At 39.4% G+C, this 26,371-nt stretch overlaps 1 protein-coding gene across 1 annotated transcript in view; it reads left to right on the top strand.

Moving 5' to 3' along the window:
* Positions 1–9,640: 9,640 nt before the first annotated feature.
* LOC119020660 (deoxycytidylate deaminase-like) overlaps positions 9,641–26,371 on the top strand; it is a 42,331-nt gene continuing 25,600 nt past the window's right edge. Inside the window, exons 1-6 of the mRNA XM_037100157.1 lie at positions 9,641–9,937; positions 13,648–13,732; positions 16,987–17,119; positions 18,084–18,200; positions 19,957–20,053; positions 20,629–21,232. Of these exons, the coding sequence (XP_036956052.1) occupies positions 9,909–9,937; positions 13,648–13,732; positions 16,987–17,119; positions 18,084–18,200; positions 19,957–20,053; positions 20,629–20,671 (504 nt within the window). The 5' untranslated portion in view covers positions 9,641–9,908 and the 3' untranslated portion in view covers positions 20,672–21,232. The remainder of the gene's footprint in view (positions 9,938–13,647; positions 13,733–16,986; positions 17,120–18,083; positions 18,201–19,956; positions 20,054–20,628; positions 21,233–26,371) is intronic.

Below are 26,371 nucleotides of genomic sequence, written 5' to 3' on the forward strand. Positions count from 1 at the left end.
AGTAGCCTAAATGAACTTAAATACTTTTGCATAAACAAACACGTGGTCGAGCACATTGTAGAAAAGCAAGACAATAAACGGCAAAGATATGTTGATTATAAACGTATTTGTGATACGTCACAAACAAACTGTAAATTGAGAATGCAGTTTAGCTGTATGGGAACGTAATTTTTAGGAGACTAGAGTTGCAATAACACACATAATTCAAGTCATCAGGTCATTAGTGGAGTACCTGATTATATGAATAGGGTGTGTCTACGGAGAAACGTAGGAAAAAATGCAATTGGCCGGTGTTGTACCGTATTTAGTGACCCATCAGATTCTGTGACCTGCAGTTAGAAGAAGTACTCAGATACTCTCCGTAAAAGTGTCAATAACACAATGTAAAATACTTAATTACAAGTAAAAATCCTGCATTTAAAATCTTACTTAATCTTACACTAATTTTGGGTTTTATATTATTAGTGTTCTTATATTTATTTAATATAGCAGTCACGGCTCCATTTTCTGCAAAATTAGTACTTACTAAATACTACTTTAGTACTTTACAGGCAGTCAGAATGAATTTAAGTGCCACAAATGTTTGTGGAATATTAGGATACTGGTGATATCAGTAATGAGCAGAGTTATATCGAGGTAAGGAACAAATACAGCCCAATATTCAATGAACGTAGTGTATGTGTTGCAATAATAAGATGGGTATACTGTTAATGGTAGTCTGCTCTATTTATACTATGTTCACATTGTGTCTAAGCCATATCACAGGAAAGGTAAACAGATTTGCACTGTGACAAATATACCTTTCCAAGGGACCACGGATAAGCTGAACCACCTGAAACATCAGGGCATCTTCCAACCGTTTGTCCTTGTCAACCACGCTTGTAAGGTGTCTCAAGCAGCCAGCAGTGGCTGGGTAGTCAGTGAGTGGCTCTGTAAACTGTCGCAGCTCCTCCAGTGTTTTGGCTTCAGAAATCTGAGAGAGAGAGAGAGAGAGAGAGAGAGAGAGAGAGAGAGAGAGAGAGAGAGAGAGAGAGGTGTTTGAATAAAGACATAACATGCCTGTAATCAAGAAACCATGCACAATACTACTGGTATTAGCAACAAAATAAACTCTCTACAAACTGTCATGTCATGTCCTCCAGTACAGGCCTGTATGCATCAGGTCCCTCTGCTATGCAGGCAAACAGCTTTCTCGACAGGAAACATGGTGGGGCGCCTCCATGTACCAAGCTGACAGCAAATCCTCTGCCAGCTAGAAATATCTGTCCTCCCGCACAGCCAAAACAAAGTTAACAATATACAAGATAAAAACAAATCAGTAACAGCATGTGGGTAAATATGTGGGAAGGCACAGCAGCAGAGTTTTTCATATCAAGAATACATGGTTGGCACCGTGGTTGGTTAGTGATCTAGAAGATTATAATGACATCAGTGAATCACTTTGATTATGATGGGATGTGATGCTGCCTGACATGGTGTTTTAACCTGAAAAACTACACCTCAGAGAACACTAGCCAAAACTCAAAACCATGAGCGGCCCCTGCACATGCTGCTGTATCAAAAGCACTGTTAAAAGAAATCAAATGAACAAACAAATAAATACACCCTTAATACGTGCATTAGGGAAAATGCAGATATACACACCTGAGAACTGAGAGCCAAGTTGAGGTGTCCCTCTGGTCCTTCAAACATGTCTGACTCTGCCAGTGTTTCCATCAGCAGACATAGAAACTCTCGGTGAGGGCCGCCGAGGTCCACAGCCTCTTCCGTGATTCCCTTGTCATTATCTTCTTATTTGGGTCATAGGAGAGCCGTCTGAACCCCCTTATTGCTCCATCGAGGACTGCAGAATGATTGATGTTGAACTTGCACACTTGCATGTTATCAATTTTGTCACTGAGTTCACTCAGTGTTTGACTAATGGGGATTTCTTCTTTTGGCTGCCTAAAAGTAAAAATGACAGATCAATCAGTAACTGTGCTTACGTTAACAATGACAGGGGTCTTTCATCTTATCAGCAAAGAGTGAGAGTGGTTCTGTCTTTAAGGGTTCACTGATCAACTTTCAGAAAAAGGGTTCCAACACTGTTTATTTGACAGTAATGTAAATACATTCAAATTAAAGCAGAAAGTTGGCACTTAAAACTCATAGCTACTGTAAAAAGTGTCAATCTGAATGCTTATAATAATAATAATAATAATAATAATAATAATAATAATAATAATAATAATAATAATAATAATAATAATAATAATAATTAGTTTGACATCCCTAAACCCAGTGGTTCTCAACCTTTTTGAGTCGCGACCCCCAAAATAGCCCATGTTTCATTTTAAACATCTATGTTGCTGAGAGCTTAAACATGAAAAAGATCATCATAACACTTTATCATAACAACAACTTCATCCCTTCATAGTTTGAATGGTTATGTCGTAACTCTCCATAAAGTCATCAAGCTCAGGGAACATTTCAACACTTCCCTTTTTCACTCGCATAGCCCAGAATTCCAACTCTACTAGAACAGCCGTAAGCGGTCAATTTGACTGCTAGATTTCGAATGCATTCATTGTGTCATGATATTTTTTTTAAAAAAACAAAATAAAATCAAAATGTGCATTTTAATGAGTTTAATTAGATATTTATCAAAATTCATATCTTGCACATTTTAATAGAGAAAACACAGAATAAGAAAATTAAAAGTAACTTATTTGTTTATGAAACATTTTATTTTAACACTTAATAATATATAATAAAAGTATATAATGAATATAATTTATATACTTAGACAATGATATTAATCGAAAAATCTGGAAATGAGCTGATCTAACAAAAAAAGAGCCGATGTGATCACTGGCCACAGTCTCCGCAGATTTCCTCCGCTCTCCGCACAGTTACACACAGGCTTGTGGCATTTCAAGTGTCCGATGTTTGGTTCTGTTTGCAGCTCTTTGGACCGGCGCTGCCTCCGTGTCTGCTGCTGCTGCGGTGGTTACTTCCGCTGCTGCCCACCTTGTGCTGGCTGCCGCGGCCTCTCTCCCCTCCATGTATTCTTCCCTCAGCTCAGCTATATTTTCTCTTGATAGTTTCCTCGATCCTAATATACACATTTAGCCATGAATTGAGCCAACCCTTGCTGTCAAATGGTGAATAATCTACTCTGATGGGTTCATATATTTGTTAATCTGATTCTGATGGAGTCAGTGCCTCACCAGCCATGAACCTCACCACACGTCACTGCGGCCGACAGCGACAGTAACTGGTTTTGAGCAATAAAATGCCTGTTTGAGCCCAACCGCTCGTCGTCCTTCTAACGTCTGGTAGGATGCTACACTAAGTTTGATGAAAATAAAATAAATAAATGAATGATAAATAAATAAATGTATATTCGATCAAAATGATTTGGCAACCCCCAGACATCATCTCGCGACCCCAGTTGGGGTCAGGACCCCAAGGTTGAGCATGGCTGCCTAAACCTATGGAGAGAGAAGTAGCCGTCCAAGATGGCGGTGCCTTCCGGTTACATTGAAACAACTTCCGGGCGCACTGACATTTTACACGCACACTCAGACGTAGCCTATATCCCGCTGTGTGAGAAGGTGGTAGGGTGTGGAAATTTTCAGTGCGCATGTGCACATCGTGTCAATGTATGTGTGCACGTTTTCAATGGGTACCTGCACATTGTCATTGTGTGTGTGAACATTTTCAGTGTGTGTGTGCATGTATTTCAGTGTGTATGTGCACATATTTCAATGTTTTCACCCTAAACGGCCTCCCATAGATCAGACGTTGTGGGTGTGTGCACACATGTGTGTGTGTCCACATATGTGGTTGTGTGTGTGTGTGTGTGTGTGTGTGTGTGTGTGTGTGTGTGTGTCTGTGTATGTGCATATGTGTGTGGTGCCATGTAGGTTGATCAGAAGTTGAGATGAAATCAGGTTTCAACATCTATAGTTTTGAAGATTTGTGTGTGTGTGTGTGTGTGAGAGAGAGTGTCAGTGAGTATTAGAGGTCATTGTGTGTGTGTGTGTGGGTGGGTGTGTGTTTATGTTCATTGTGCTGGAAAGCATAATAGTGTGACCCATTGCACCACTAAATGTGGCTGGGTCAAAGTGACGCGGGAAGACCACAGGCGCTTTAAATTTTGATAAAACAGACATAAGTAGAAGAAAAAAGTCATAATTAATTTTACTTACAAAGACCATAGTAGGACATCATCCATGTAATTTTCAGGCAATTATATGGAAGAAAACCAAAGTTGTGACACATTAACTTTTGAAGCCAGGTCAAAAAGACCCGAAGACAAGACAAGGGTTAAGTCAATACATTGAGATACTAAGTCAATATTTTGAGATACCATCTCATGTTTGAAATATTCTGTCAAAAGTTTGAGCTACTTTCATTATTTTGGAATACTAAATCTATGTTTTAAAATACTAAATCCAGTAGGTGAGCACAGTGCATAGAGATGAAGAATGGGAATTGGATGAATGTGTGAGTGAGTGTGATAGACAGGGCAGCAACACACAAAATGATGTTGTCAAGACTGAGGTCCACAAAAGAAAAGGAAGGGGCTCAAGCTCAAGTCTAAGACAAGATCAGAACAACCAGATAAGGCAGAGCAAAGACCAGGAAGTGAATTTCTGATTCAATACTCTTTGGCACAACCATCATTCATGTCTGTACCTGAACAGGTTTAGGCTGAACACCATAATGCGTCACTGCACATTTGTCTGTTAGAGAACATGATGAAACCTACAAAACCTCATCAAGCTGTTGTCTACTTATTCCCACGCACCATGAGAACTGGGAAATAAAGAGACTACACCCAAACCGCAGGGCCTCTTGCTGATCTGGTGTAAATTTTCCATCAGCTGGTTTGTAGATTGTCATCACGGATTATTAACAACTTTGACAGCATCTTTGTCCATTTAACAATGCTAACGCTACAGCACAGCAAGCTAGGAACCCCAGTCACGCTGTCATAACAGAGAAACCGAGATGTTTGAGTTAAATTCACGTGACTGAGTTCACCTTTAAATGATGTGCAGTGGACTGAGTTTATTCAGGCAGGGGTTTCTCATGCTTCTCACAATACACTTGAAGCAGGGTTATTTTAAGTTACATGATGCACATGACCCCTTGGAATTTTTTACCATCTAAACTCCTTGAAGGACACTCAATGAGCGTTGTGTAAAATAGCAGAGCCAGACTTATTTGTAGGCCGAATTTATTAGTCTATCACAGATATATCAGTATCAGTGTATATATTGTCTGAAATGAAGACCTTATATTTAAAAACTGCAAATACAGAATGGAGAAAGTCTCTCCAGTGTTACAATGGGGGATAGAACAGCTGGTGTCAGGAAATGTAACAGCTACCTCACTAATGGTTAAACTGTAAACCAGCACAGGACATGGAAGTCATGAGCCCCAGTTGTAGTCAGCTGACAGCCAGCTGATCAGATCAGCATCAGTCAGTGACCAACCACTCTTCCTAATTAGGTGGTCCATTCAAACCCAAGCCATCATTCCATGATCTGTCCTTCAACACTGCTGCATGTGTCATGGTTATGATATTGATAGAAAAGCTAAGTTTAACCAAGAGCTCATGGCTGAGAATAATAACAATTCATGGCATAATGTGGTTAAAAAGACTGTGTCATGGTTATAATAGTGAACATGATGAAAGGTTATGTTTAAGTAGGAGCTGATGGATGAAAATAATAGTTCATGGAAAGACCTGATTAAAAAAATGGTTCAGGATTTTCATATGTTAATATAGCAATTAATTAGAAAGAGTTAAAGGGGAATAATAAAGGGAATAATAATACGTTGTTTTCATGTGTTCTGAATTAAAAAGTATAATAAGTCTTTGTCTTCATGTGTTTTGAGTTAGAAAGGTTAAAATGATGATTGATAATCTATTCTGTGTTCAACTGTTTTTGCCTCGCAGGTATTGGAAATGACAACAGAGACAGTAACAACACTTACAGATAAAAATAGTTTATTTTATATCACTTTTTGTTTATAACCTCTTACTTACCTTTGATCAGAATTCACTTGCATAAGTTGTTTTTGGAACTTAAATTGTTTTTATTTTCTTTGTCAAGTCTATGGTGAAGGGCTGCACAGTGGCCCAGTGGTTAGCACTGCCGCCTCACAGCTAGAAGATCCCCGGTTCGTGTCCCGGTTGGGACGCCTGGGATCTTTCTGTGTGGAGTTTGCATGTTCTCCCTGTGCAGCGTGGGTTTTCACCGGGTACTCCGGCTTCCTCCCACAGTCCAAAAACATGCTGAGGTTAATTTATTATTCTAAATTGTCCGTAGGTTTGAATGACAGTGTGCCTGGTTGTTCGTCTCTATGTGTAGCCCTGCGATAGACTGGCGACCTGTCCAGGGTGTCCCCTGCCTTCGCCCTAAGTCAGCTGGGATAGGCTCCAGCCCCCCCGCGACCCTGCAGAGGATTAAGCGGCGTACATATAATGTACAGATAATGGATGGATGGATGGAAGTCTATGGTGAATGTGCTGCACAGCGATTGATTGTTGATGCCTTGTTGCCGCATTGAGGGAGAAAAAGTATGGCTGACTGAGGAGAATACACGCTGGCTGCAAATGTGTCCTGTCGTGTAGTTTTATTCCACCTTTTTTTCTTTATCATTTTCCCCGGCAACGGGGCGTAACACACGCGCATCTCTGCTGCCAGCAAGCTTGCCACCACCACCCCAGCCTCCACCTGCTTAGTCTGAGCCAAAAATGGCTAAATTATCTAGTTGCTTCAAATCTACTCCTGTGGGGGGGCATGCATCACGCTCCCTAGATTGACTTAGCATGCTGCTTGTCAAATCCGGGGAGCTGCTGGAGCGCCAAGCCTAACTGTGTATCATTTGTTGCAATAAATGATTTAATTAGTGACGAGAGTGTTCCTGAATGAATAGATATCAAACTGTCAGAAAAAAAAAACTTATGTCTGAATAAACTGTGGTTGAAACTCAGTTTGTTTTTGTGGTTTGTCCACAAGAGTAATGTGGATTTCTGCCTGTCGTCAGTAGGATTTCTATATGGGTTAAACATGGTGAGAGAGAAGACAGTACAGCAGCCTGACACATAACTGAGTGTATGAAAATCATATTTGATCATCTCGTATGTTCATGTCCGCAGTTCTTCTTTTCTGTGTGCGTGTGTGTGTGTGTGTGTGAGTGAGTTCACGCTATGAGGAGAAAATTTTGAACTAGCACGCCATGTCACAAAGATTGCCAGCCCCTGCTTTATTATATAGTGGTATTCATTTGTTTGTTAAATACATATTGCTACAAAAATGCATGCTGTACACCTGAGCAGACATGTAATTATATCTTTATAAAATATGAATCGGAAAAAAAAAAAAAAAGAAGAATTTCAAACCTTGTCTTTCATGCCTAAAGATGAACAAAAACACTTAGTAAAACAATCCTGACTGAGTTTATTATAATTCATGCATGCACTCTTTGGCATGTCATGTCTGTACCTGAACAGGTTTAGGCTGAACACCATAATGCATCACTGCACATTTGTCTGTTAGAGAACATGATGAAACCTACAAAACCTCATCAAGCTGTTGTCTACTTATTCCCACGCACCATGAGAACTGGGAAATAAAGAGACTACACCCAAACCGCAGGGCCTCTTGCTGATCTGGTGTAAATTTTCCATCAGCTGGTTTGTAGATTGTCATCACAGATTATTAACAACTTTGACAGCATCTTTGTCCATTTAACAATGCTAACGCTACAGCACAGCAAGCTAGGAACCCCAGTCACACTCTCATGGGAGCACCGCCCTGCCCCGACACATCTATGTACACCTCCAAAAGGGACATTGTTACAAGACCCCTTAACCATAACTGTGACATTTCTAATTCAACAACAATTAGAACAGTTAACGTGATGAGTAAATACACCTTTAAATGATGTACAGTGGACTGAGTTTATTCAGGCAGGGGTTTCTCATGCTTCTCACAATACACTTGAGGCAGGGTTATTTTGAGGGGATATTCCGGTGTAAGATTAATCCATGGCCTAACACACCTTGACACCGACTACGACCCCCCCCTCGAAAGATAAAGTTTGCGGTGTGTTAGAGCATCGATTAAACTTACACCGGAATATCCCTTTAAGTTACATGATGCACATGACCCCTTGGAATTTTTTACCCTCTAAATTCCTTTAAGGACAGACAATGAACACTTGTCGGCTGGTATTACCGATTTTATTAGCCTATCGCAGATATATCAGTATATCAGACCGTCACGGTCGATAAAAATGTAATATACATTTTTGATTAAATTATGACAGCCCGGCCCAAAACTGTGCGTTGACCCGCTGGGCATTGCCCGGTACGCCATATGGCCAGTCCATGCCTGCTCATAATGAATTTGAAGCATAGTGTACGCTCTGCAAGAGAACCCTCAACTGGGGCACACTTGGTGTGAAAGCGCTGGTGTCACACTCAAAATAGGAAAACATCAGTTAGCTTCTAAAAGTCTCCAGCAAAGTCACACGGTCACACACTTCTATACGCCTTCGTCACCAGTTCCCGGTCCAAGTTCATCCAGTTCTGCTCGACCTGAACTTTGCGCCGCCTCTGCTGTCTCGCAGTCAAGCGACAACCGTCTTCGGCTCAACTCTGACGTTGAAAGCGGAGGTGCTTTGGATTTTGAACACCATTGCTAAACATTTTAGAAACAGATTTGGAGGTAAAAAGTTCTTTTCCTGCAGCCTCTCGTCTTCCACTGTTGCATAAACTGAGTGAACCCCGCCCTACACACACACACACACACACACTCACACACACTCACACACACACATACTCACATTTCCCAGATAAAAACGGAATTAAAACTACTTAATCACTTGTTAAACTAATTAAAGCTAAATTGAAATTTAAAAAAAAAAACTGAAAAACTAAAATAATTAAATTTAAAAACTAACCCTGACACACTCACTCACTCCATTCTTCATTGTTCTGTGAATGGCAATACATTTAGTTATTTTTTAAAGTAATTCTGGGGCTGCATGTTTCCTTACTTTTTCATACATTGTGTAGGTCTTAAATTTAGTTCAAAAGGGCCTTAAAAAGTCTTAAATTTGACTTGTTCAAACCTGCAGAAACCCTGTATAATAGTAGCCTACTACAACTTTACTTTTTTAAGCCATTAAATGCTATTGTATACATTATCATATTTCATTATGTTCTGTCATGGAGTTTATCAATTCACTGCTGAAAGAAAAGAGAGCAGCTCACTGCCAGTTGCAGTTTCTTATCTAAATGCAGATTTTGTTATTTTTTTGTCTCCATGATTGCTATTATTATTAGTACTTAGATTATCAAAAATCACTATATTTATGAAAACGACATTGGTGCTTTTTAATTCCCACAGATGTCACATTTACATGTCAGGATCTGGTTATTAGACACAGATTCAATATTTAACTATCACGTGTCATCACAGTTTTACAGCATTACATACATTAGCAGATGTAAACACTCTTAAAAACATTATAAAAATCCATCCTGTGGTTTGGTGCCGACCTGTATACTGAATATATAGTAGTTAACATTTATAATCCTCATAGAATGTTACAGATGTTGTTTTTGGTTCCTCTCTGTATCCGTGTGTGTTTGAATGTAGAAATGAGAAGCATAGATTTATAGCACGTTGTGGAAGGAGCTTTATAAATTCCACTACACTGACTTGTGTTAGTTCATACGGTGGAGCTGCCACATCCAATATGGCGGTGACGTCAACATATCGCTGCAGCGGGCCAACCCACTCAGTGAAGCGTTTATATATCTGTGGTGCAAACCCAGATTGCTGTGTTGTTACTGAGGTGACTGACTTTCACATCCAGCACACAATATTTGGAAGACTATGGCAGAACTGCACGCTGATCTGGACAGGTAACTAGTTTGAGCCTTTGAGCTACACTTGATATTACATGTCTAATTGGCGAGGAGACAGAGCTCACACTGACGGAGTGTGTCCGTCTATGTGCTGTCGTTTAACTGTTTTCCATTCAGTAGCTTAGTTTAGTTAGTAAATCAGTGTACCATTTTTAGTTCAGTCTCTGTTACATTTATCATGAAATCATGATGACAATTGTGTATTCAGTCCCTTCATGCCTTTGTCTCACTTAAATTTTAATTGGCTTGTTAAAGTTGACACTGTGGTAGCTGATGCTTCCACCTGACAGAAAATAGGAAAATTACCAGATCATCAATGTCAGGCAGGCAAAAGTCTTCTGAAACATTCCCGCTATGAATCTTGTTCTATTACACATTCATGGTGTGATGCCGTGCAGAGGGCGGAATAAAACCAGTGACATGTTTATTTTCAATAGCCCAATGTTCAAGTTTTTTTCAGAGATGAGTTTTTTCTGACAGTTTGATATTAATAGTAAGTTTGCTATTATGTTCCACAACTAAATGTTGTAAGTGTTTTTAGTGTGTCTGTTCAGAACATGGTGGCTTATGTTATGTTGGTAATTGTCATTTTTGTGCTGGTTTATAGTTTAACCATTAGTGAAGTAGCTGGGTCAGTATTGTGTAAGGATTTTCAACAGGCCAAATTTAAAATACAAAAAAATAGCATACCTGTTGCAATTGTTCAAACATTAGGAATGTTGTGCACAAATTAAAATGAAGAATGAAATGAAGCATTTTGAGTGGTTTTAAATTCATATGAATTGACTTAAAAAAATGTCATCTGGTGTGACCGTGATTTATCTAAGATATTTATTTATAAGATTACCATTTTTTGCAAGTTCTCAGTTATTTAAAGTGTTTAGAAATATTTTATATTTATATAATATTTTATTTATATAATATTTTAATTTATTTTGATTTTTTTTTGGTCAATAATGATTTCATATTTTTGTTCTATAATGTTACAATCCCGTTCTTAATTGTATGACACAGCTATATTTCCTCTAGATGACATTTCATGGATTTAAAAAATATGAAAATCTACCAGTCACTTAAGTATACTGTATCAGTGATTAATATTTCAGCCACAGAAACTAGATATTATATTTTGAATTCAATACAGCCACTACTTTTATTGGTCGCACCACGTGATGTGAAGATGTTATGTAATAAATCTAGGTCAATAAACTGGTCAATAAACAATATTTGTAATACTAAACATAGATTTACACCCAATATTAATAAAATTACAATTATAACAATACAAATAATACAATTTAATTGCATGAAACATGAAAAATCTCAGACATAATGCAGTAATCATTGACTTTGTTTTTGAACAAATATTTAAATATTTTGTAATGAAAATCTGAATGTGCGGCACATTACCTTGGTTTCCTGAAAAAATGTCTTATAAACATTTTAAAATAAAAAATCTCAAACACCTTGGCATTGTTTTAAACAAACATTACATAACCATTTTTAAATTTTAACCAATCCATCAAACATAAGTGCATTAACTCTACAACAGAATGAATCGATCATATTTATCCGATTATTTTCATCAGAACCATGTATTGTAACCCATGTAATCATTCACAAGGCCACAAATGTGTGCTTCTATTAAAACGGTTTGTGATATGCATAAGGATTTCATCAAACTTGAAAATCTTCATATTACACCTGGGTATTTTAATGTTCATATGAAAGTGGGGTTTATGTTAACTGCAGGCAGTTTTTAACCCCAGGTATTCGTGAACTTTACTCAATCTTGGCTGTTCAACTTGGAGCAGCATGAGGTTGCTGGCTCATGTTCTGAGATGACAGAGTGTACATCTTTTTTATAATAAAAGATTACATCTGGAGTTTGTGGCCATAAGAACAAGTTCTAGTCATCCAGCTGCCACATGGAGCCAATTTGGACTTCCTCTCCCACATCGTGAAGGACCTGGCCATGTATGGAAGCTCATCATAACTCACAATCACAAACTTGCCACTCAAGTCTTGAAGACTGGCTTGTTCATTTGGTGGCTCAGGACTAGAGTTTAGATTGGCAGATTAGCAGAAAATCTGTAATAACGGCTTTCATGTTGCAAGAGGCTTTTTTTTTTTTTATAGGGGACTATCAGGAGGACGTGTACGAAAAACGTAAAGTCAATAGCACTGATGGCTTGGTGGGAAAGTTCAAAAGTCCAAAGTTTACACCCTATGTTATAGCGCCCCCATCAGACAGATTGGGATAACATTTTTGGAGCAGCATTTGGACGTCATTTATACTCAACATACTAAGTTTTGTGTCTCTGGGTCCTTTCAGCTCGCCATAAATTAATAAAATGCAAACATGATGGTTAATGACGAATAGGCCACACCCGCTCTCACCTATCAACATGGCACTCAAGTTATTAGTTAATACTTGCCCCTAGAGCATGCATACCAAATTTGGTGAAATTCCATTCAGTGGTCTTAGAGCTACGCATGCTTTGGTAGGCAGATTCCAGCCCAGTCCAGAGCAAAGGGTGTGGAAGTTATGGCCAATCATTTCTAAGCCCCGCCCATTGTGAAAATACATTTATATATATATATATATATATATATATATATATATATAATGACACCTTTTGACATAGTCACAGCTTTTCTTGTTCAGTATTTTGCCTAGGATGGAGTTGTAGCAGTGGTGTATAGCAAGCAAACGTGTTCTTTTGTATGATCACAATGTGCACTGTAAAGTACATATGAGATGGGAGCAGGTAATCTTTTTAACTCATCTGACAAACCTACAGGGGTGAAAATCTCATATCGACTTAAGAGGGCACAACTGCATGGATTCCTGGTTTTGTCACCAAACGTAGGGCTGTAACTGTGCTAACAAATACTGTGTCACTCTGCCCACTGAGGAAAACTATATTGCTAGTGCAAACACGGCTAGTTTTGTTTACAAGGATATACTACAAATGATATTTTTTGCAGGTTGGGGGTGTGCCATAATATCTTATTTGACAAGTGGTTGCAATGTGCTTCCACATGATAGGTACTGTCAGTGCCTCTCACAGATAGACTTTGAGAACTAGAGAATGACACCATCCACAGCTGATTAACTAGTGGACAATGTGACCTCACTTTTCTCCTCCCATCTACTGTCAGTCACTGTGGTATTATCTCCCTCCAGCAAATGCATTGACTGTGATGTCACCTCTTCTACCTAAAATAGGTCTACTTATGCTGTTATATAGAAACGTGAGTACTTTTGGTTGTTGCGATGTTATTCAGTGAACACTGGTTTTGATTGGCTTCTTAATTAACAACAAGCTCCCTCCACAGACTTGCAGGTGGATAAATTCCTAAAGAAGTTTTTTTTATTTAATTTTTGTTTTGGCACCTTTTATAAAGAAAGAAAGGCAAGGGCCCATGTGCATGCATTAAGAGGACAATAAAAGCAACAGCATGTAATGTTAATGTAGGCAAATTCTTAAAGCTATTCTAAAGAAAGACAGTTGATTTTTCAGTGTAATTCAAACATATGAACCTGCATAGATTTGTAAATAAAGAGCTGGCTCAGAAATGAGCTGTGATTGTAGTCAATCAAAAGCAATAGAAATTGTTTAAAGGTTAGATTTTTCTCTTGAGTCACAAAATGTTTACATCTTCTCCCTTTTTTGTGTGTTTCTCTGTAACAACACAACCAGGAACAGAGAAGACTACCTGGACAAGGAGAACTTTATGGCTCTAGCCGTACTGGTAGCTCAGAGGAGCAAGGACCCGAACACAAAGGTATGTGCTCTCAGTCAGTCCATAAACATCCTTCACTTTAGTCAGCATTCCAAAAAAATCTTGTATCCCCAGATTCCCTGAATGGAGCTGAATCACTTTGCAATGGCAACACCCACTTCCACCTATAAAGTTTTTTCACAAAATCGCAAAAACTGGAAAACCTACTTTTTTGAACTCCTTCTTGGGATTTTGTCCGATCTGCGTGAAACTTGGCACGTACACTCTTCAGCTGGACCTGATCTAAAGTTATCAAAAGAATTTTGCTCTGTCAAAAAACGAGCAAATTATTAACAAACAAATTTCTGTAGCTAGCTCTAAAAATGTAAACTGTTTGATACTTCGATCAAACTAAATGCTATTAACACACAATTTGAGATGCTTAGTTGCCATGACACTGGGAAGGGATGAGCCAAATTTGGCGAATTTTGGCCACAAGGGGGGTGCTAAAAATATGGGAAGTTTATATCTCTTGAAAGGCTACACCGATTTTTATGAAATTTGGTTGTTATGATGTAGGGCCAATCCTGAAGCCATGTCTTGAAGGTGGTCATGACTGGTCAGTGTGGGCGTGGCTTATTACAAGATAAACAACAAACATTAATTTCAGCCAAACTATTATGCTGAGAGCTTTGAAATTTGTATGGTACATATAGAATAGGACACAGTTCTTCCATACCACATGTACTCCATGTACACCACCATTGCACATGTACTCCACTAGGTGGCACTATAATGAATGCAATGGCTTTTTTGCCTGTAACTTCCATATTTTAAATAACGCATTCGCAAAACATATATCCACATGTTCCCTGAACACAGCTGGGTTTTCTGACATAGCACATGCCCACTTGCCATCTGCCTGAAACTTTGCACATAGAATCTCCAGATATGTTTGATGAAAAGATGTCAAAAGAGTTATAACCAAACAATATTTTTTTGCTAGCTAAAAAACACATATTGTTTCATATTTCGGTCAAACTAAATGCTTTCAACATCAAACTTAGGTCAGTTGTTCCTGAAGTCATCCAGAGGCTCTGTGCCAAATTCGTGCAAATTGGCCTATAGGTTGCACTAAAACGGATGTAAATGCATTTTTGCCTTTAACTTCCACATTTTAAAGAACACATTCATAAACATCATATTCATGTATTTCCTGAATAGGTTTTCTGACATAGGCCCTGTCCACTTATGCTGTACTTTTCCTTTGTTAAGTCACCACACACTAATCAACATGAATGCATTTTTCCTTGTCACTCTCATTTTTTGTTGCAATTATAGAAATGTAATGAAACAGTACTGATGTGGGGTCACTCCTGAGGCCAGCCATATAGTTAGGTAACGACTGGTCAAAGTTGGCATGATTTTGTACAACAAATCCAAATCGGCACACAACCAGCCTTTTGCACTTCCAGTGCACTTCCCATCACAGCGAATACCACAGCTCAGACGTTGGCCTGTGTCGTCACTTGTACCCCGAGCCCGTCATCCTGTGGGGCAAACTTCCATGGGCTCTGCGGTGCATGGGGTCCGAGTCGCGTGGTGGGGGTTCTAGTTTTTATCATGTTTATAGATTAATATTGCTTTCTTACCATCTTGTTGAATTATGTTAAATTGATTAGCTTGTTTAGTTCAGTTGCTAAAGTTGTCATTGTTGCTAGCTTGTTTAGTCTGCAAATGTTCAAGGTTTATGGTTTCAAATTATGAGCTATTACTGGCTAATGGCAAGTTTTTGCTTTGCTAGCATTGTGTCATGGTTAAGTAAACCATCACCAGCAATGATATTGCATTCATCATTCATCGCATAAGAAGAGGTTTATCTATAGAGCTCATGTTGAAACAGACAGCATGCTTCCCAATTCAGGACCAAATTAAATCATTAGCAGAGAGATGATGGCTCCAGTGTAAATGATGATGTAAATGATTATGAAATTCATTGCTCACAAAAACTAGTTAACTTATTTTTTATTTAATATGGTTTATAAAAGCTTCTCTCAGTGACATTTTACATAACCAGTCAACCAACAACCATTCATTGGAGCACTCTGCAGTGCCTATTGTTAGATTCAATCTAAATAAATATGAAAATGATTTCTCTAAGTTAAACGTCACACAAAGCTGCTTCAATAAATGTCATTTATATGGTGACACTGTGTGGATGCTGTCAAAGGTTGTGCTGTCAATCTTGAGTCGGGGTTCATCCATGGATTCATGTACATTTGTATGAAAATATACACTACAGAAATACTAGTTAATTAATACATAAATTGCAATAATTTGCAATAATAATAATAATAATAATAATAATAATAATACTTGTAGTGACTTGTAGTAGTTATTTATCCTTTTGCGCTCTTAACAAAGAAGCGACCTCAGCCGAACTGTGCACACACTTACATTAACTCCGTAACTTGAATGTGAAATCAAAAACAAAAGGCTTACATGTTTGCCACAATGCAATAATAATTTGACGACAACGAAGTTCAAAAACTGTATGCTTTCACAGTCAGCAGCACACCTTCTGAGTAATTAATGTGGCTCTATTTAACAATTTCCTGCACCCCACAGTGCAGAGCACCACCTACTGTGGTATCCAGGTATTACACAAAAGTATGGCTCTAACAATACTAATAAATAACAATAATAATAATGTTAATAATAAGAATAAGAATAATAAAACAAAAACAGAGTACAAAGACTAAAATATGTACAGTCCTAATGCCAGTTATACTCAAATCCCTCGAGCCACATAAACAGTCATTATTGCAAGTAAACAAGATGGTAAGAAAAATTTGGAGGGGCGGCTGTAGCTCAGCGGGTAGAGCAGGTCGCTGGTTCAAATCCCGGCTCTGGGCAGGGCTGAAGCGTCTTTGAGCGAGATACTGAACCCCAGATTGCTTGTCAGTGAGGACCCTGTCGACTTGCCCTGGGAGTACCCTGCCCTCGCCCTGAGACAAGGCTGGGATTGGCCCCAGCAGCAACACCCCGGGACCCCTTGGAAAGGGATAAGTGGCTACAGACAATGACATGACATGACAAGAAAAATCTGGTTTTGAAATTCAGAAAAGAACATTACTAAAAGAGCAGAATGCAAGGGGAGCCCTGTTAATTTCCAAGGCTTTAGTGTGTGAGCTATTACTGATGGTAGTGGACTGTTGTGTTTGATCATGGATTATTTTATGATATGCTGTTCTACTTGATGTTTGTTAAACACTTCCAGCTTGTCTTCATTTTTGAACTTATTTCCCTCTCTGCAGGTGGGGGCATGTATAGTGAACCAAGTGAAAAAAATTGTCGGCCTTGGTTACAATGGTATGCCCAATGGCTGTGATGGCCAGCTGCCGTGGGCCAGAACTGCTGACAACCGACTTGACACTAAATACCCTTATGGTAAGAGTGCACGCCCACTCACTCCTACCTTTAATTTGGGACAATCTAATTCCTTAGAAACATAAAACCAAATTGTTGTGTGTGTAGAAAAGCTGTAACACATTTGTTTTCCACACAATGCTGTTGGATTTGTTTCATGTCTGAAGTATTAACTTTTGGCCTGTAGAGGTTGGTAGAGGATAAATAATGAAGAACTCTGTTGCATGACAAGACACATCACATTGTAGTTTATCTTTCTAAATTTTTCTTCCCATCTTCCCCTCTTTTTAACTGCCCAATTTAAAGGGATAGTTTGTGTTTTTTGAAGTGAAGTCATATAAAGTACATATCTATAGTCGATCTGTTCCCTACCGTAATCACCGATCAGTGCAGCCTCAGTTTGGAGAAGTAGAGAGCCGCTCCAGCCCAGACGCTCAGCTTTGTACTGCAGTGAACGGAGTCCAGAGAAAAAGCGAAATAAACCACCTAAAACAAGGCTCACCATAAAAAAAACCTATAACAGTTCAAGTGTACGTTGTATGGAGAAAATTCACATCGCTTTACATCACTATCAGACCGCCCTTTCTTTTGGCACTACATTTTCTCAACTGTAGAACCTCCGTATCCCTATGCATCAGCGCAACTGGGCAACAGGTGATATGCGAGCGGCGAAATACAGTGTGAGGCCCAGCTGCTGGACGAGAGGTTTACTTTTGATAAAAACTAAACTTAACAGAACGTCGAACCTCTGTATCCCTAAGCATTACCATCCCTACAACTGCGTAGGGATACAGAGGTTCTACAATTGACAAAAATGTAGTGCCAAAAGAAAGGCCGATCTGACGGCGATGTGAAGCGGTGTGAATTTTCCCTTTATAACGTACATTTTAACTGTTATGGATTTTTTAAGGTGAGCCTTTGTATTGCCATATAACCTAATGAAATCTAAACAAGACAACTTGTGTCTCACTGCTCTGACCTACAGTGTGCCATGCAGAGCTGAATGCCATTATGAACAAGAACAGTGCTGATGTGAAAGATTGCACCATATATGTGTCTTTGTTCCCCTGCAACGAGTGTGCCAAGCTTATCATCCAGGCAGGTTGGTGTCACACACACACTCACACACACACACACACACACACACATGCCCTACATCAATTCTAACATTATACAGATTGTTGAAGGCTGTGGATGATATTTTATATCAATGATGTTAAATGATAAGATATAACCTTTTTAAAGATGGTGCCAATTGTGTGTCCACATTTAGCTATGTTGTTCAAGATTAGGAATTTTTCTTTTGTTCTTCCTTTTTTAAATTTATTTTTAATTCAGGCTATTTCAAACAGTTGACACTTCAAATTTACTGAGGTGAAGGATGGACTGGTATCTCCAAACAATTCTTGTGCTGTAAGCATGATGAGAGATGAAAACTCAGATACTGATGACTATGTCGGACTGATGTCTCCTACCATAAATGGATTGAAGGTAGAGCTTTAACAATACACGAATCGAAACTGAAATCGCAACACTCCCAGATCCATGAACCTGTCTCGCAGTGTGAGAAGGCAGAATTGCAAAACAACTTCCAGTCCAGATCCAGCCCCTTTCACACAGCGACGCCACATTAACACCACAGCGGTCGTTCGCCAAATCTCTGCAGTTGTTCAAACCGCTGTGTAATTCACACAGGAAGCCAGTACTGCGGCCCCTAAAGGGACGTGACGGTACATGTCATGATGATGACTTGTGTGTGTTTTCAAGGGGGTCTTCACATACAACTGTGGTATTTGTTCCCTCTTTGCCAAAGACAGTTACAGTTACTACGTTACCTGAGTTTGGTCCTGTAAAGTTGCTTTGTGGGACATTTTTCTTTATTAAGTTGAGAGAGGGACCTATGCAGTTAACAGACCATCCGATAGACATGTCCTCCACGCCAATACTGCACCTCTGATACTATCAGACAGTATCATATACAGAAGTTATTGAAATGTTACATAAATAAAATGTTTAATTTAAAAAAACAAAACATCAAGGTCAAACCGTGGGTCAAAAATGGTGATACAAACTGAATCATGAGTTTGGTGTATCGTTACATCCCTAATTGAAGGCCATCCTATGAGTTTACACAGTCATGGACAGGATTTCAAGGTGCAGTCGAGGTGTGGAGGGGTTACAGGTCGGTGACCTGAAGATCGCATCACGGCTTTTGCAGATGACGCTCACTGGATCAGTTCTAAATCTGAGGCCATGGTTCTACAGAGGAATACTATTAACAGGAAACAAAACTTGGCAATACTTAATTTGATCAAGGTAAGGCTGTGAACAAAGCCTGAAGTAATGGACAGGACGATCAATCAAGCTACAGGCATATATTGATTAGACCTACTGCCCCAGTCTCCATGCACCTGGGGAGAATCAGTTTATTGACAGATTTATGTCTGCCACAGTAGGTGGCCATATGCACCGTTTCAGCTAGATGCTACTGGACCTGCAGTTGACCTATTACACCACATACCAAACAAGTAAAGAAGCTGCACAGTGAACGCTGAGAACGTGGATGACTATTTCAGTGTTGTGCATCACATAACATATATCGTAGTATTACCTTTGTTGCCGTCTTATTCTTTTGTTTTTCCCAGCTTCCGTCGACGGATTTATGCCATGCGTGACTTCCAAGTCAAATCACCTGTGGCACCTATGGGGGCTGTTATGATATTTATACAAAATCTGGCCCAAATTTACTTGGGCCAACTGTGTGGCTGTTGGATGGATGGATGGACCGATGGGCTAAAATGTATTTTGCACTCCTGCTTTCTGTATCACTTCAATATCTCTCCCCACTCTCTGTCCAGGTATAAGCAAAGTGATCTATCTTTCTGATAAGTACCATGACACGCCAGAGATGGTTGCTTCAAGAAGATTGCTGGACGCTGCACGCATACAGTGCGAGTGAGTAACTATTTTTCTCTGGCTCACAAGAAAAAATATAGGTGTACTTACTTAGCAGTCTGAATTTGTTATGGTGTTGAGTATTACTTGATTCAGACTGAGTATTACTGGGTAGTAATACATGGTTTTTGTATGGCCTAAAAACCCAGCTTTTAACAATAATTTTCATCATTTCTTAAAGCTACTCTTTACCGATTGTGGTAAAGTCACTGTTATCTGGCTCTTTTAAGTGTTCCACATTTATCAATTGTGGTGTTTTACTAGTTTTTATGAGCTATTCTTGGACTGAATTTAGCCATAATGAATGTGTGCATGGACTGCAAGTGTCAGTACTCGCCATTAAAGGAAGATATTCACCACTTGAGTACACTTTGGCAAAAAGACCAGCTGCTTGACAGTTTTGCCTCCATACCTTCTTAACACATCTGCCAGACCATCCTAGATGTTGCTGACCCCCTACTGGGTTAAAATAAAAGACTTATAATTGTAGGAGACAGGAAATAAAAGGTTTATAATTTAGAACTTTGAACTTTGTCTGTGGTGACATGCCAGTTTTTTTCTGTGTGTTTTGGCAGGCAGTTCCAGCCCGAAGGTAATGAGATTAGAATTCCATTTTGATTCCATTAACCCCTCTGGAATGCAGAACAAGGCAGCTGCTGAAAGAGATGAGGAGGCAGAGGAAGACTGACGAGATTGAAAGGGACTTTGATGCCTTTTTTCTCTATGTCTTCTTGCCCCCTGCTTTGACCAAAGGAAAACTCAAGGATACCTTGACTTTAGAGCCTTGATATTTTGATTAACTGGATAGTCAAGATACTTTAATTTGATGCTTCGCCCTTTTTGGCTAACTCTGGTGGAAGGTCATTCAATTATACTTTCACATTTATTCTTTTAAAACTCCCTCTGGGTTTATGAATACACACAGTCTTTAGTGTCTGATTTTAAATTCTTTCGTGTTGTGAGTTAGATCTGGTCATGGCTGTCTCCACAGGGGAAAACCTGAAATCTTCCTTCCTCCTTCAAATGAAAAACTACTATTTTTTGCAAAAAGGTAGCCATTGTTGGCCTTGTCTTTATGTCCTCGGGTTAGTTACGGAGTGCATATAGGGTTTTTAATATTCCTGGTATGGGGTTATGGATCTTTATTTTAATTACCATTTTACTATTGTGTTCTACAAGGTGCTGCTGTCTCTGGTTGGTCAGACAATGTTTATGTAATTGGAGTGTGTTATGTATGCATTTCTAAAAGGCTTTTAAAAACATGTTAATTTAACACAGTCTTAAACAGCTGCCATTTAGCTGACAACTTCTGCTGTTTACTGTGTAATATGTGTTATGGCAAATGTATGAGGGCCAATTATTTGTCTGTAATGTGTATCAACTACAACTATGTACACGTGTGCTTTAGATGACAGGGAAACTCTTCTCACAATTCTGTCTTTATACCATCATTCTTAGTTATAATCATATCAATTGTCTGTGCAGTTGGAGTCAATAAATGTTTTGGACCAATGTGTATATTCTTGGATGTGTTTTATAATATGGAATTAATCTAATGGAGCTTTTCCATACATGTGCTAGCTTGGCTTTACTCGGTTTGACTCAGCACGTCAGTCCATCATGGTCTTGAATTAATTAGTTTCTTGTCATGAATTGTGGTCAAGCATCTCTAAATACTGTTCCTCCCCAAAGAAAGAATTGCTACTAACAACACTCACACATTGAATTTCTTATAAATCTTTGCAATAAAAAAGTTCCCATTATTTTGTTATCAACAGCTTTTACAATGAATCAGCAAAAATCCAGGAAATGTTTGGTTTTCAACCTGTAACTCAAAACTTCTGAAACAACTGAAAGCGAACACAGTCGGACAGTAGACGGCAGACTTTATAAATCAGAGACGCAAGTGAGAAAATTAACTTCAAACCACAGATTTCTTAAGGATGCCAATCTGAACTGACTGGGGATCTGTTAGTGAAGACTGAGTAGAGAGCAGTGGATATGACATCCTCTGTGGAACAGTTGAGTCTAAAAATATACTGGAATGGTTCATCTAATCCAGGAAGATTCCTGGTGGGCTGGAGTAGTTGCTGGGCTGCTGGTGTCCACTGATGAGAACAAAAATAGTTCCCTTATTTCTAAAATCCTCGCTCTCACTAGAACGGGTCATTAATACTTATTAAAAACATAATAAAGTGCTAATGAATAAAAAAATAATTTACAGTAGAGTGGGGTCAAAAAGGCTAGGACCACAAGCCACAATCCCCCTATTCAGCCTCCCCTGGGGGCAACATCACCCGCTCCACCACAGATGACAACACAGCAGAAAACCAAACCCTAGTATAAGTCCATACAAACAATACCAATGATTTTTGAACCTCCATGCTGGCTATTCAATATTACAGTTGAGTGAATGTTGCCAACTTCTACTCTGTCAAGGTCTCCAAAATCCTTCGACCGTTATTAGCCGTTCTGGTAATTTTGGTTGTTGTGATTTGATTAGTAATCAGAGTTACAAACTGACAGATTGTACAGTTTAACAGCACCTTTTTATGAGAATTATTTGTCTATCTTTTTGCCTTCTTCAAGGGTGCTGCCAATCTGATGTAAAACGGATGGCTCAGGCTGTAGGGACTTGGCTTGGGGACTTGAAGGTTGTTGGGTCAAGTCCAACAAACTATGATGTGGACTAGTAGTTGGAGAATGCTAGTTCACATCCTGGGCATTGTCGAGGTGCCCTTGAGCAAGGCACTGAACCCTACCTCTGCTCGTTGGCCACCGTAGCATGTGTGGCAGCCCCTTCACTCATCTTCTCTACACTCTTCGTGTGTGTGCGCCAAATTTAACCCCAAACTCCTTATTAATGTTGGATGAAGCACTGTAGGGATATGGAGGTTCTACAGTTGAGAAAATGAAGTGCCAAAAGAAAGGGCGGTCTGAAGGTGATGTAAAGTGGTGTGAATTTTCCCTTTACAATGTACAAGTGAACTGTTATAGATTTTTTAAGGTGAGCCTTGTTTTAGGTGGTTTATTTCGCTTTTTCTCTGGACCCCGTTCACTGCAGTACAAAGCTGAGCGTCTGGGCTGGAGCGGCTCTCTACTTCTCTAAACTGAGGCTGCGCTGATCGATGATTACAGTAGGGAACAGATCGACTATAGATATGTACTTTATATGACCCCACTTCAAAAAAACACAAACTATCCTTTTAAGGCTTCTTGTTGTCACTTCAATTACTTGCCAACATCATCCCCTGCTAACAGCGACATCTTGCTTCTCATGCTTCTCTCATTGCTTCCCCCATCCTCCGCTCAATTATCCCCTCCTGCCGGTCCCTCCAACAGATCTCTCTCTCTCTCTCTCTCTCTCTCTCTCTCTCTCTCTCTCTCTCTCTCTCTCTCTCCCTCTCTCTCTCTCTCTCTCTCTCACTGTCTCATTAACGAAGGCGACACTAAAAGTTCCAGGTAACGGACTAGTTCCTAAACCTAATATTACAATGTACAGCTGTACAGATCTACAACTAATGTACTGTTCTGTTTATTCCATACAAGATATATATTTAAGCAATTCATTTCCTTGAGTCATTGCTTGCTATGCTTTTCAGGTCACTGCTGATCTCTGCTGGCTAATTTCAAACACCAACCCAGGTTTCATGTCGTAGTCAGCAAGTAATTGTTTTAGCACGTAAACATTTTGTCAATGCATGCCATTCCTGTCCCAAAGACATTGCAGCTATGCTTTAGCTTGTTAAATCCCGTCAGTGGTTGCCATATATATGTATACATATGCCACCACAGATGTCACTTGTGGTATTTCAGTTTGGTCGTCAGTCCTAAATTTATTTGCCACTGCTGACTTAAGTCTATACACCAAAAGCAGGCAGACACAGTTTTCTAGCCATTGCTGTCTAAAGCAGTAACTCCCAACCTTTTTCTTGAGGAATGCACTTTTTTATGGCCCGAGCACTATCAGTGTTAGGACCCTATTGTTTCTGTAGGTTCAATTGTTCGTCTCTGAAGAGAAGCACGTTTAGCAGCATAAACATACCCCGAAACTCACCAAACTCTGCACACACATCGCCTCCAGTGAAAAATTGTATGGTTCAACATGATTGGGTGTGGGTGTGGCCAGGGGACTCCATAGTGCCCCTAACGCTGGGTCATGTGACCAAAAACCTTCTTTGGTCTCTGTGAAATTTGCGGGACTCATAGGTCTCATTGATATAGCCAGGAATTAATTTTGAGGAATATTTTTCCCCAACAGGAAGAATCTTGAATGGTGTCCACCGATTTTCATTTTGCCAACACTGTTTAGAGGACTTTAGGATGTTCACAGACTCACCAAATTTGGCATGTAGGTTCAAACTCACAAGTACTTTAATTGGATACCACAACAGCTCAGTAGCGTCCCCTAATGGCTTTTCCCATTTTGCACTTCTACACGCGCCAAAGTTTGCAGATTTATCACGAGTCACAAACATTGATACCTGCCAGGGTCTGGACCATTTTCAAGATGGCTCCACAGCGCCCCCTGGAAGATTGCAAGCTTAAAGCCCCACCTCCAGTGTTGGGAGTAACGTGTTACAAAAGTCATGCAATTACTGTAATGCATTACTTTTTGTTGTAATACAGTAATGTAAGGCATTACAAAAAAAAAAGGTAATATTTTACTCAATTTCAGGTTTAAAGTGCATTGTAACTCGAGTTACTGAGATTTGTACTAGGTGGTGTGTTTTTTATACAAATTCGCCAACACCGCGAGATTAGCAGAAGAGAAACAAATCTGCACAAATGTTTACTTCCTGTTAGTGTTAGAGAACTATTGACTGAGGAGAAGATGACTGCAGCAGCTGACAAGTCATACTCTATATTCACAAGATGGACATACAGTACGTCCATTATTTTCAGTTCGTCAGAGACAATGATGTGAAGAACATTATAATTAAGTGCACTTCGTGTGCGAAACCAAAAGATCTCTCTACATCCCGAAATGGCACAAGTAATTTAACAGAACATCTAGAGCGGTGCCACACTAACATTAAGCTAGTAACAAAAAGAAAGCAAACTGAGGCTGAGAGCGGAGAAAAAAACTAAGCAGCAAAAACATTCTCCCTTTCTGCGATGCTTGAACCTTGAGAAGAGAGGGGGCTGGTGGCAGAGTATGTTGTCAAAGATATGCTGCTACTTTCAACAGTGGATTCTCCATCTTTTAGAAAAAATGTGAGCAAGATCCCTGTCCAGGCTGGCAATGATGCCTCAACAGGTTAGTGCTACTGGGCTATTGTTTATGATATAAATAGCCACCAGAATAGCGACATTTCTGTTTCACGTCAGTCTGATGGGACATGTCCATGCATCGTACATGTTTAATCACGTTTAGAGGACATAAGCTTTTAGAAAATGTATTGTGCATCAGCTTTCTAGAGACCAAGGTGTTGACCTACAAAACGTTTTGACATAGATTGATTTTTCATTGTAAATCTTCATATGAGCAGAGAGGGAGAGGAGCCCCTGAGGGCCAACAAGGTATGCTGTTGTCTGTGATAGTGGACGAGCACCTGGTCCCATTCAGAGGTCGATTTGGATTCAAGCAATATATGCCAAGTAAACCTGACAAGTACGGCATCAAAATCTGGGTAGTGTGCGATGCCCAGACCAGCTACGTCTGGAACATGCAGATTAACACCAGGCAAACCTGTGGACCAGGGGAACTGCCATAGATGGAGGCTGTTCCTTTAGGGACTTGGAAGAGAACATCTCATGAGACGATGCCAGGCACTTCCCTGCAGGCCAGCCGCTGCCAGCTTGATCATGGAAGTCCAGCAGGATGCATCGACCTTTGCAGCTGCTCCCCCTCACCCATCACCCAAAAGGAAAGCGTGCTGATTCTGCACGAGTGACAACAAAATCAGCACCAGGTGTCAAAAATATGATGCGCATATTTGCAAAACCCATAGCATCATAACCTGACACTCAAGCAAGTGAAAACAGACTGGTTTTTTTTTCTGTTTTTGATTTTATGAAGTTGCACGCATGCACACACATGCACACACATTTTGTCTGTTGTTTTTTTTTTTTTTTAAAGAAGTTGAAAATAGTTTGGGTGAAGTTTTGAAATGAATGTTGTGCTTTGCAAATCATATTTGTTTGTTCCCTCTGATTTATAAATACAATTGCATCGGTCAATTTTGACCTCGGGATATCCTGTTAATGTGTGACATTTACCAGTCAGTGGTTATCTAAAATATCTAATAATGTCTGCTTATTTTATTCAGAAACATGGTATACTTTCATTTAGATGGTTTATTGTTACTAAATTAA

This window comes from Acanthopagrus latus, chromosome 1, assembly GCF_904848185.1.
Source record: "Acanthopagrus latus isolate v.2019 chromosome 1, fAcaLat1.1, whole genome shotgun sequence".
NCBI classification, from domain to species: domain Eukaryota; kingdom Metazoa; phylum Chordata; class Actinopteri; order Spariformes; family Sparidae; genus Acanthopagrus; species Acanthopagrus latus.